This window comes from Engraulis encrasicolus, chromosome 5 (assembly GCF_034702125.1).
Source record: "Engraulis encrasicolus isolate BLACKSEA-1 chromosome 5, IST_EnEncr_1.0, whole genome shotgun sequence".
Classification (NCBI taxonomy): Eukaryota; Metazoa; Chordata; class Actinopteri; order Clupeiformes; family Engraulidae; genus Engraulis; species Engraulis encrasicolus.
This window is the reverse complement of record NC_085861.1, coordinates 21,913,605-21,927,061: the sequence shown is the minus strand read 5'-3', so window position 1 is coordinate 21,927,061 and position 13,457 is coordinate 21,913,605. Positions and strand designations below refer to the sequence as shown.

Here is a 13,457-nt window from a genome sequence, read left to right as displayed (position 1 = left end):
GGCTACGTATTCTATTGATCTATCTGAAATGAAACACACACACACACACACACACACACACACACACACACACACACACACACACACACACACACACACACACACACACACACACACACACACACACACACACACACACACACACACACACACACACACACATAATGGCTGCTACATTATGTTATGAAATGGTACTAATGGTAAAAAAATTACTTTGTAGGGTGTGGAAGTTAAAACAAAACATGTATGTACTCATAATCAAACTCAGATTTCAAGTTTAAACCTCATTGGTAGGGAAGCAGTTGTTGAAAGCTTATAAGACAGAAGATAAATAAGAAGAGTTTAAGAAATCCTCTTTAGATTTAAAATATCCCTTTTATTTTAGGGCACTAATGTGCACCTGTCATAATGGCATATTTATATTTATCCACATGCCGTGTTTATTTGCCATCAGATAAAAAAAATAACCACATTAAAAAATATCTGCATAATAACCAAGGTCTTAGAGACCCTGATGACAAAGACGTGTCTGCCCTCTGCTGGGTAGATTGTGCAAGAAGAAAGCATAGTAAGAAGACAGCAAGAAGACAGCTCAGTCACTCACAACCTGTGTTTCTGATGGACTGGTAGGTAATCTGCCATACAGGGCTTTTTCCTGGTGGGCCAACAGTCCTCAGGGGCTGACACTGTTGTTGTTTTCTTTTTGTCGCCTAGAGACCGGTCCGTAATTTAGATGGGGCAGCCCATAATGTTCCGTCTTTAGAACAGACAGAGCCAATCATACTGTATAGAAAAACAAGTAGTGTGAGGGGCTGGTCTTTACCAAAAATGTCCAATAATACGAAATTGCTTAATACTTAATGTATTTATTTTTTGGGGTGAGATAATCAAGCAAATACTTTTCACAAAAAATATCACACTGAGTTAGTGACAATATTATCAAATGACCCATTCATGACTTCGTAAGTTATTTAACCAGACAAAAAGATTGACCAATATTGTAAACACAGAACAAACACACCTGAATTGGCAAAAGTTTGTAAAATCCTTTGTATTTTTTTTCTACAAAGACATACCTTCATACCTGACTATTATTACACTTCATCATAACCATGATGATGATGATTATGGCGATACTTTTGTTGTTGTTGTTTTAGTTGTTACTATTATTACTACAGTTAGGGCCATAAATATTTGGACATCTGCACAATTTTCATCTTTTTGGTGCTGTACACCATCCCAATGGATTTGAAATGAAACAAACGAGATGCACATTAACAGCAGACTTTTAGCTTTAATATGGGGGTGTTTGCATCCAAATCGAGTGAACTGTGAAGGAATTATGACATTTTCTATCAGTGCCACTCCTTTTTTAAGGGACCAAAAGTAATTGGACAGTCTAGTATTTATACATCACACTTTCAATTATTTGGTTGCAAATACTTTCCAGTCAGTTACAGCCTGTAATTTGCAATCCATAGACATCAATAGACACTTGGTTTTATCCCTGGTGATGCTATTGAGCTCTATTGCAACAGTCTGTAGTTCCTGCTTATTCTTATGGTATTTTCCCTTCAGTTTTGCCAGCAGCAAGTGAAATGCTTGCTCTACCGTACTCAGGTGAGGTGATTGACTGGGCCATTGAATAATATTCCACTTTTTTGGGGTAGAAATGGCTTAGTGGCTTTCAGATGAAGCTTTGGGTCATTGTCCATCTGCACTGTGAAGCATTGTCCAATGAGTTCAGAACCATTAGGTTTAATATGACATGATAATATAGCCTGAAAATCTTCAGAATTCCTCCTGTGGCTTTTGTCGGTAGTCCTCATCATCAATAAATACAAGGGGAAAATAGTATTGACAGATATGCATGCCCACACCATGACACTACCACCACCATGATTCACTGATTGGGTGGTATGCTTTGAATCATGAGCAGTTCCTTCCCCTCTCTATACTCCTTTCTTCCCATTACCCTTGTACAAGATGATTTTTGTCTCCTCTGTCCATAGGATGCAGCTCAAGACCTGTAAAGTCTTTTAAGACCTTGTTTGGCAAAGCCAAATCTGGTATTGCTATTTCTGATGCAATAAATAATTTACATCTTTTAGTGAACCCTCTGTATTTCCTATGGTGAAGTGTTCCTGAATGGTCTTGATCTTTTTCTTGATTGTTGCCTTGGACATGTATCCACCGTTCACCTGGACACTGTTCTACATCTGGCAAACTGTTGGGAGATGGGTTTTTGTTCACCAGATACAGAATATTGTCTGTCATCCACAGCATTTGTCTTCCATGTCTGCCAGGTAATTTGGTGTTGCTCTAGTATTTCTTTTTTCCAACATTCTGAACTCTTGAATTAATCATATTCAATGTTTCCCCATCTCTCAAATGGGTTTGTTTTGATTTTTTTCAACCTTATGATGGCTTGCATCACTGATGGTGACAGGTGGACTTTGGATCTCATGGACATTGCGTAAAAATATATGGAAATGCAAATGGAACACTTCAAATGAACTGTAAGGCCTTGTATTGACATCTTGGTGATGGTGTAGTAAGGGAATAACACACATCTGACTGGAGAATAGCTGAGAAGCCTACTGTCCAATTACTTTTGATCCCTTGAAAAGTGGGCAACACAGACAAAAAACGTTGCTATTTCATTCCTGTTAATGCGATATGGATGTTAACACCTTCACATTAACGCTAAGAGTCTACAGTTAATGCACAGCTTATTTGTTTTATTTCAAATCCATTGTGGTGGGGTATAGGGTGGAAAAGGATGATAATTGTGTTGCTGTCCAAATATTTCTGGCCCTGTATATTATATTATATTTTTTAAATTATTTTATACTAATTAAACACTGATGTATAATTCCAGACATCCAGATGTATTGTCCTGCTTTAATTAACTCTCTGCATCAACACTGTGAAAACTTCCCCAGATGGTGTGTCCGTGTCCCTCTTATCTCTGGAACAAAGTCTTTTGTACAAAGAAGCACACTTGGAAAGAACTATGAAAATGAATAAAATGAACAATGAAAAGAAAGCAATGCCCAGTATTATGTTGTACAAGGGACTTTCTTCTTCATAAAATCTGTAGAGAAAAAAAGAGATAATGAGATGATGATTTATTAACTTTCAACTAGACTACTATTGCATTTATTGAAATAAATTGCTAAAAAAAGGGTTGTGTAACACTTTCTATGAAGCCCATATCTATAGCACATTATGAGCACATTTATAAAAACATAATGCGTATCATGATTATAGTGCATTACGACAACACTCATAACGCTTCATGATGGAGTATATCATCAGTCATGAATAACTATAAATCTGGCTTATAAGGCTTAGGGTGTTTTGAGTGCTTTTGAGTGAACTACAGGCAGTGAAGGGGCTTATAATACAGTATAACTGTCATGATGCACTATGACTAATTATGATGCGCATTATAAGTTGTTATAAATGCGCTCATAATGCGCTGTAGATATGGGCTTCATAGAAAGTGTTACCAAAGGTTGATATGAGCGATATTAGTCAATTGAAACTAATTTTCATTTGAATGGGTTTAATTAGCAGACCTCACTTGGAAAGGAAGGAAAAAGTTGCCCTAGAAATAGTGTAGTTTTAAATAGTTTTTGCTTTCTTTTTCAAATAGGAAGTAAGTATGCAGTAATGTACATTACGCATATAAAATAAGTGAAATTAATTAATATGGTGGCTTTCATAGTCCAAATATGTGATATAAGGGTATAAGTATAAGGTCTGCCAAAAAACTATTTTATTATGACAAAAACACCAATTTCATCAACAATTTCAATATAGGTTTTATGTGTAGGCCTACCTGTTTTCTGAAGTTGTTATGATGGGTTTGATGCGCTCTGTGGGGGTGACTGTGGGTACCGTAGTTCTCAATTCAGTCTTAAAGGGTAAAGTCCTATATGGGAATTTTACACACAAAAAAATAACACTTAACATCTGCCTTAAGCATGCACATTTCCACATACGTACAAAGTAGTTCAGGTACAGCTTACCCATTGCTCTGAAAGCAAAATGTTTTAAAACATGTGTAGTAGATCTTGTCTACTTGTAACTTTCATGGGCATTATCAAGAGAGGTGTATCCGAATAAAAGTTTCATTTACAAACTTCAATAAGCAAATGATGGATTCATCACAGATGTACTTGGCTGATTAATTCAGACAATATTGAATGAAGATTTCAAAGTGCATTAAGCAGTTTCAAAAGGTTCACTTAGGTCTCAATTTTAGTTCACCAACTAACACATGTAGTTTGTAAACAGCATTTCCATGACGAAAAAGTGGAACACACTCATCAACAGAAAAAGGGGTGAGGGTGCAAATGTCTGGGAAATGGTAACACAAAAGTGTTGACCCAATTGGAAACCCATAGGTGCACTTCCACATATTTCTTATGTCATTTTACCCCGGCTTCCATGTCAGTGATTCACATCTTATATTATTGCATCTCATTTTGTAAAAGGATTACTATAACTGTAACTGCATACACCAGTTCCATTTGAGCAACTGACATACAATAATAGGCTATTTATACATTCACCAACATACAATTTTGAGACATCGCCATTTAGCAAACTTTAGTGCAGTGGCCTCCTGCAGCTATAGCATGCATTAATATAAGTGTTTGTGGCGTGAGCTTACAGAGTTTCACACGATGCAGTCTCATCATAGCCCTCTTGATCATTGGTAGGCAACGTCTGGATTTGGACGCCGGGGCATGGCAATGTAACCTCAGAGTTTAATGGGGAGATATCTGCAGTCACACACACCAGTTATTGTTCATTGCATATAGTACAGTATGTACATACAGTAACTGTGTCAGAATACCACACTAAGTCTGATTGAACAACAAAATTAAGACTATTTCGAATCTGACTAAGTAGGTGTTACACACCAACCTTGCATGGTGACAAGGAGAAAGATGTCGCCTCCTTTGAGGAAGTCTCTGGTTGAAAGGACCTTGGTAGACATGAAAAATGCATGGCCGATTGCATCATTGAAGAACACAACTTGACCGTCTACTATGTCAGGCGTCCCCGATATTTGTGGCTTGCCTTGGATATCTAGATGGAGTAAAATGTTAGGGTTAGTGAGAGCAGGGGTGAATTTCTCGAAAACAAAGTTGCTTACTACATTAGCTACTTCGTTGCTTTCAATGCATTTTCCCATTGGCAACTACCGAAGTTGCTAACAGGCTAACAACTTCCCTTTTGAGAAACTCACCCCAGTACAGTAGGACAGAGACACACCGACAAATGAAAATATGGTATGGTATGAAGTATGGCAAAGTATTGTATGTATGTGTAATCTTTCGTGAAATTCTGCTGCACTAATGCCTACACTGCCCCAATCCCGGGGTAGACACTGGCATGTTGTGTATGTAGGTTATGTGTACTCTACTACTTAACTCCATGCAGTGGCAGTTCTAGACCAAAATTACTGGGGGGGGGGTGTATCTTTTCAGGGGGGCAAAATGGTCAATATTCTTTTTTATACACTGTATTTTATTTCAAACTTAGCCTTTCATTTATTTTCACAAACTGCTATTCTAATGTTCATTACATTTAGAGAGAATGACCAGCAGCTCACAGAACTGGCAAGCAGCCCACTAATATTTTTGTTTGTTTGTTTGTTTGTTTGTTTGTTTGTTTGTTTGTTTGTTTGTTTGTTTGTTTGTTTTTAATTAAGAGAGGAGGAGGCGGTATGAGTGAAAGTCTTTTTAAGTTCATGCTGGGTATAAGAAGTACATTTGTTTGGTCTATAGATTCTAAAAGAGCAAGGCAGTGATTGTCTCAGCTGGCTCTGTGTTTGTAAGCAGGATATGAGGGATTTTCTCTGTACTTGTAAAACCTTACCATTATCTACGGCTGATGAATTTGTTGTTAGGCTTTTTTGACTGGACATGCGCCTTTGAATGTGAGGGTTCTGGTCAAGCAATGTAACAGTGACCTGCCTTGAAACACAAGGCCATGGCAGTCTGTCGTCATTAATCCCAGAAGCAAGTCGAAAATATACTCCAAAATGGTCTTCCTTCATGTGCACAACAAGCTGGTACCTATACCCTTCCTCTGAGTAGTATAGTGGGCTGAAAAGGAATGGCCAATCATCAGACATGGCCAATTGTTTCTCAAAGTTCTGGATCCGCCATGTTTGATGGGGACACTCGGTTTCTGAGAGGTTGATGTCGTCCACAGAGAAGCCACCGCTTGAAGACCCTGATCCCTTGCGGCCCTCAAACTCCACCTGGAAGGTCTTGGAGGCGTTCAGGGTAACATGGTGGAGCTGCCAGTAAGGATCACGGGATCCTTCAGGGGGAAACATTTTTCCAGAACAATTGTGTATTTTAATGGTAAGTAACGTGGTTGTTAAATCATTACAGCGGTGCTCATATGTTTACATACCCCAGCAGAATATACGCTTTCTTGGCAATTTCTCACAAAATATGAAGTATTACACAAAATCTTTATTTTCACTCATTGCTAGTGACTGGCTTAAGACATTTATTAGCAATCTTCTGTGTTTACTCTTTCAAAAGCATGATCACAACCCAAACCACCCAAATGACCCTGTTCAAAAGTTTACATACCCTAGTGTCTGATGCTGAATATGGCCCTGTTTAACATCAGGGACCGCTCTAAATTGTTTGTGGTAGTTGTGGATAAGGCTCTTAATTTTCTCAGATGACAAAACAGCACATTCTTCCTGGCAGAATGGTTGTTTCCTATAATATTTTTGGGTGTCTTGCTGGAACCTCACATTTGAGGTTTCCCCTGAATGGCTCAATGATGTTTGGATCAGGAGAGTGAGACGGTCGCTCAAAAACGTCATTTTATACTTTCTGAAGCTAATGACGGGTTGCTTTGGCTTTCTGTGTTGAAATATTGTCATGTTGGCATGTCCAATAAATGGAACATGTGCAGTTTCAAGGCTGATGTGTGTCAAGTTTCCTCCAGTACTTTTCACAGGGCAATGTATTCATCATTCTGCGAGTATGGACCAAAGTTATAGTGCATTTGTAACTCAAATGTCCCCATGACATCAGTGGTCCATGGCCATGTTTCACAGAAGGGATGGTGTAACTTTCATCATAGGCTCCGTTGACTGTTCTCCAAATGGTACTGTTAATAGTGGCTGAAAAAAGTTCCATATTGATCTCATTTTTCCAAATGACTTTGTCACAGGCATTCTGATGCTTCTCACTATGCTATTTGGTGTATCATATGCAAAATAACATGTTTGCATTTTTGTAGTAATGGCTTTCTCCTGGCAACCCCCAACAGCCCATCTTTCCTCAAGTGCCTCTTTGCTGTACAGTTTAAAACATTTTTTCATGTTGTCCTATATTTCACCTGAAGTTATGTTTTGGTTGTCCTATGCCTCCTGAACAATTTCCCTTGCAATGATCATTGCAATGCAACGATTCCCTTGCCCAATAGCTTGATTCCAACCAAACCCCCTCATATTGCATTTCTGAATTGAAATTCCAACAGTGCCAACATGACAATATTTTGACACAGAAAGCCAAATCAACCCGCCATTAGCTTCAGAAAGAATTAAATGAAGGTTTTTGAGTGACCGTCTCACTCTCCAGATCTCAACATCATTGAGCCATTCAGGGGAAACCTCAAATGTGAGGTTCCAGCAAGATACCCAAAGATATTATAGGAAACAACCATTCTTCCAGGAAGAATGTGCTTTATTGTCATCTGAGAAAATTAAGAGCCTTATCCACAACTACCACAAACAATTTAGAGCGGTCCTTGATGTTAAACAAGGCCATATTCAGCATCAGAAACTAGGGTATGTAAACTTTTGAACAGGGTCATTTGGGTAGTTTGGGTTGTGATCATGCTTTTGAAAGAGTAAACACAGAAGATTGCTAATAAATGTCTTAAGCCAGTCACTAGCAATGAGTGAAAAAAAAGATTTTGTGTAATCCTTCATATTTTGTGAGAAATCGCAGAGAAAGCGTATATTCTGCTGGGGTATGCAAACATATGAGCACCACTGTATATAGCATATACTATACTGGGATTTAAGAAAAAGGTAAGGTATGGATGCATGTTCGTTGCTATGGGTGCAAAATAAACCCAAGTACGGCAGGCTACCTTTTATCTGGCTGATAAGTCTTCGAGTTCCCTTGATGTCATCATCATTATCAAACTCTCTTATCCAGATGTCGAGACGGTCAGACCGACTACCAGTGTTGCAGTAGAAGAATTCAAGACACTGGACCTTGCAGCTTCTCTTGGGAGTCATCCTCCTGGTCTGTAGGCTGGCTCTGTGGCCTATCCTTCCTCTACTGGTACTTAAGTACATGAAGAAGCCTGTGAATATAAATGTAAGAATTACCCACAATAGCTGGACTACATTTCAAAGTTTAGTTGCCTAGCCCCTCAGCAACCCTTTTGCAATGACCCTGTCTGTCTGTCTGTCTGTCTGTCTGTCTGTCTGTCTGTCTGTCTGTCTGTCTGTCTTGTCGGTCTGTCTGTCTGTCTGTCTGTCTATCTGCCTGTCTGTCTTGTCGGTCTGTCTGTCTGTCTGTCTGTCTGTCTGTCTGCATGCAGTTTTTTGAGTTGCCTGCAGGTGATTCCAAACACATAGCATACTTATAACATTGGGCAAGGGGTCAAGTTCAGCTTTAAAGGCCCAATCTGTAGCATTTTAACTGTCCATAATCAAAGCTGGAGACACACACGTGTCCATTTACGTGACTATTTACCACTGTCAACAATGTTCTTTTCAAATTCTTTGAATTCTTTGACTTGAAGCTTTACATTTGCTCATACATGGGGAGTTGGGGGTTGGGTGGGTGTTTTGCTGGGCCCAGGACAAAAAACATCTGACCCCACGCACACCCCACCCCCACAACACATAGAAATGTACAATGAAATGGGGATCCACCTCTGGCCCCCCATCCCCCCCGCCCACAAACTGAATAATTTGTCCACCTATGAACTGCCTTGGGTGTATACACCACGAGATTAAGACAAAATAAACAGCAATACAGGACAGGACACCTCACCTTTGGTGTCTGTGCCCAGGTGAGTGTGGTCAGAGAAGGGGCCCCAAACAGCACGTCTCACTTTCCTCCATCCGTCTGGTGTGCTGGAGCAGACTCTCATCTCACACCACTCGTCAAAGTTGCAGTGCTCCAGGAAGGAGATAGAATTTTCTGTATAACAAGATAACATTGAATGAATACAGTATGTACAACTCAGGGTTAGAGTGGCAGGCAGCATGCACATAGCCCATGCAGAGCAAAAGTGCAGTAAAACTGAGAAAAAAGGCATTCAAAGCATTGGTATTGGGTTGGATATTGAAGTCACTGCAAATTTGCAGTAAGAATATATCTAAAACGGGACACATTTGGACTGTAAGGCTTTGTCACAACAAGATAAGAGAGGTGTAATGAAGACCGTTTTCAGTCCAAACTCAATTTCGACAACATATGTAGTTACCACACTTTGCCTTTAGGGCAGCACAGCGTTAGCACACAATGTGTTTTCACTTTTTCCTTATTCCTGTTAATTAGGTACATTGCAACAATGTTGTTGCATATAATTCTATATACCTACAGTGTACCATAGAGATAGGGTTAGATATGTAATATGTAGGTAATAGGTAATGATATAAAATGAATACACGTAGTTACACTTAAAAAAGGCACTGAAAAACAAATCCTGGTTTACATTTTATAATGGTTAAGGCATGTTGTTGGGCATATCATGGGGAATTAACTGATTTTAGTCTGGGACGCCTGCAAAAAACGCCTGCTGAATGCCTAAGCCCTTTTTTGGGAAAAGGTGCCCTCAGCCTAGAAAAACCTAAAGCTCAGCCTCTGAAGCATATAAAACATAAATTAAGTTGCACTTAAAAGCTACACTCTCAGAAATAACGGTACAGAACTCGTCGCTGTGGCAGTTCCCTCAAGGGGAGTACCATTGAGCCGCTTGGGTGGTACCTCAAAAAAGAGGTGACAGATGCACATTGGTTGACATTGCCATATTTAACATGTAATACCAGTGTAATACCATGTACCAACTCTAACCCTAACCCTAACCCCAGATCAGAGGTTGCGCTAGACTTTTTCACAGTCCGTCATTTTGACGGACAGGGTCGAAAAAAATCCGTCATCACCTATTTTTTAAATTCCCCATCTCGTTCCGTTCCATCCCCGCACCGGGAACAACACATGCGCAACTGCGGCCAATTGAGAGTAAACCGCTGTGAATACACCCCCTTTCACTCGACATTCATTCTCCAACTTTGAGGATGGAGTCAATTTTGCTTTTCACTTTCTCTCTCTGCCCCCCTCACTGCACTGTTTAAAAAGCTGCAGATATCTCTCACGACGCGCGTCTGGTTCAGTGTTCAGCGCTATGGTCACCACAAGCACTTTTTTAAAAGACGCGTGCAGGGCTTTATCCAACAGCTGTCAGTCACTCGTTTGGCTCTGATTAATGCAACGATTGTAATACAAATGCGCAGTGTTAAATAATATTCGCGTTGGGCTTCACATGCACGATGGAAAGGACAGCCGTCTTGAAGCAGAAAGGTTTAGCCCAGGCAGTCGACAGGAAGACGACCAGATTTCGCAAAACTTTGCTGAAAAATATCAGCGACGGTTAAGGGAGCCTCTCGTAGCCCCATCGGCTTATATGTTGGCGCGGTAAAGTTGTTTGAATAAATAAATATATCGCCTATAATGGGTGAACCAGCTATCGAAATGAGAGACGGTTAGCCGTTTCTGGCAACGTTTGCCAAGTTGTAAGTTGCGTTGCCTGGTAATATTTAGGCTCTTGAATATCCATCGTTTTTATTAGTTAATGTCCTGAAGCCGTTTTAGACCTGCGTTGCCTTTGAGTGAAGGTTCTGGCTAGCAAATGCTATTCGTATATTTGTTTATGTTTCAAGCGAGGAGTTATGAAACAATGCTTCTATGAAGGGCGATAGAGGGACAACTTCGTCATTGGCAGAAAATCAGATAGTCGGTAAATGTAGTAGGCCTAGGTCTACACAGTTCTGAATCTTAAAGTCGAAGTCACACGTGTAGGCTATGGTGTCAACGTCTTAGTTATTTTAATTCATTATTTTGAGCAAGCGCAGAGGCGCGCGCTCTGCTGCAGCCAGCCGCACAGCCCAGCTGCGGCGCATGGTATGACAAGCAAGGAGAGAGGGAGAAAGGCAAACGATAGTAGCATGAAATTATCTGCGCTGATAACTATACCTAATTGAAATGCATATTTGCTCTACTCGTTAGAAGCGTAGGTCTACTTAAACTTGTGATTAATTTATCATCACCCTGAATATTGATCCGTCAAAATGACGGACAGACTTCAGAATTTTCCGTCATCCTTCAAAAAAATCCGTCAATGACGGACATTTGTCGGTTAACGCGACCTCTGCCCCAGATGTAACTACAAAATTGGAACAGGTGTTAGACTGGTATTCCATGGTATTAAATATTGTAACACTGGTTATTACACTGTACCTAATGTGGTAGATCCACTGTAATAGTGGAACATTAAAATAAAGTGTAACCCCAAATTCAAATTCAAATCTCAAGAGCCTGAACGCAGCATCTATATCGTTCCAGGTGCCCTGGTAAATGTAGCGTAAACGCAGCATCAGGGGCAGGGCTCCGAACCGGTTCAAGGAACGAAAACGAAAACCGAAAACGAACGAAATTTTATGGAATTTTACAAGGAACGGAAACGGAAACGAAAACGAAATGGTCTTCAAGTGTTCCGGAACAAAAACGTTATTCTGAAATCCACAAACCGGTTAATAACGTTTTTTTTTTCGTTCTCTATATTTCATACAAGTGCACGATTTTGTTTGAGGAGTAACCATGGCGACGAGCAGTCTTTTAGTTCGGCTACTGACGTGTATGAGGGGAAACATGCATACAGCAACAGCATTTTGCTTCACCTGAGCTCTTGCCGCCTATTGATAAAATATTGAGGAGCATTGGCCAATCAGAGTGCGACTGTGCATTGTATGGAGAAACTTCCTGGGTAAATTTAGGATGTGCTTCTCCTCAGAGAATTTGATAGGAAACTAGAACTAAACTGTCTCTGTTCTCCTGGCTTTCTCGTAGTGATTGGAAGTTGACTCTAATAAACCCGCCCTAAAGTTTTTGACCACCAATATCAAATAAGTTTTTGTAAGAGAAATGACACTTTACCCGCGCTGTACTTCAGTCTCATGGAGAGCAAAAGAGAACATGTCTTGAGATCGGTGTTGGGATTCCTACAGGGACAGAGTATTTGGACCATACAGTCTATGATTTGCAAAGGAATAGGCGATTTGATGAACCTAATTCGCAGAGTGCTCTCGAGAGGCAACTGGTGGGTAAGTCATGTTTAGCTTACTACTTGTAATGGCACCGCCGAGTGCCTCGATGTTCAATGCGGTTATGGCAAATTATGTTGTGGTAAAGTTACTGAAGTGCTTTTGTTGTGCGCAGCGTATCCCACTGTCGGTTGTAGAGAAGAGAGGTGAGAGCTGGTGTTTTATGTGCTGTAATCAAGGACGTCTTATTTATCTGTTGTTGTGGTCAATGCGGGATAAAGTCATTCGTGGCAGATGGACAGACGCTAGCTGACGTTAGCTGGCCCGCTCAATGTTTCGATGGTTTCCTCAGTATCGCGCAATATTTCCTGGCTGTCATCACGAATAACAATAGTTCTAGGTCGCGTGTGACAACAAGCAGGGATAGAGAAAGACAGCGCATTTGTTGTTGTTTAAGTTATTATTCTCTTCTGTCGTGCAGAGGGCTGGGCTGATGGGATGGACTACGTGGAAACTCTTACTATTTTGTGACGCTTGTCTGTTAGGCAACAAAAGGTCTCCGGTTTTGTGGTGATGGATTTGCACTGGAATGGTTGGTAGCCGATATCTGAGAGCATATCCGAGGTTTCAGACTATGCAACCTGTCCCTTCTCTAGAACTAGTGACCCCTTGCATCGTGCACATCTCAAAACAGTTTGGGATTTTTTGTGGAGCAAACTGTGTCCCTTTTACTTACACGTTTCACTTGCTGCAAACCTCATCATGGCCTATTAAATAGAGCTAGGCAAGAACTGAAATCCATGCCTATCGACACCTCTTATTATGCTGACGTTTACCTGCGCTATTCCAGAGATTTTTTTAGGAACTCTCTCTGGCTATTTTTTTAAACTCTCTCTGGCTGTATTGTGCCTCCCTAATCAACATCCACCCACCGCTACTGGGCTGGCATAGGCTACTTTTGATAAGAATTATAGACATCCGGTTAAATCTGCCAGGATGGATAGCCCATCTGAGTGTTTTTGGGTGTGTTGTTATTTTTGAGAATAGCTGTGTAAATCAAGGGGAAATAATGAGTACGTCTATTCTAAGATAAAGTCCACGAAAATAGACTTAATAT

The 13,457-nt window shown here is 40.3% G+C and overlaps 1 protein-coding gene across 1 annotated transcript in view; it reads right to left on the bottom strand.

Annotated features, from left to right (window-relative positions):
- Positions 1-2,853: 2,853 nt before the first annotated feature.
- The window catches only part of LOC134449731 (meprin A subunit beta-like), an 11,206-nt gene continuing 602 nt past the window's right edge, over positions 2,854-13,457 (bottom strand). Inside the window, exons 2-8 of the mRNA XM_063199840.1 lie at positions 9,069-9,218; positions 8,152-8,370; positions 5,899-6,348; positions 4,942-5,106; positions 4,685-4,796; positions 3,848-3,940; positions 2,854-3,097 (exon numbers count right to left, since the gene is read on the bottom strand). Of these exons, the coding sequence (XP_063055910.1) occupies positions 2,905-3,097; positions 3,848-3,940; positions 4,685-4,796; positions 4,942-5,106; positions 5,899-6,348; positions 8,152-8,370; positions 9,069-9,218 (1,382 nt within the window). The 3' untranslated portion in view covers positions 2,854-2,904. The remainder of the gene's footprint in view (positions 3,098-3,847; positions 3,941-4,684; positions 4,797-4,941; positions 5,107-5,898; positions 6,349-8,151; positions 8,371-9,068; positions 9,219-13,457) is intronic.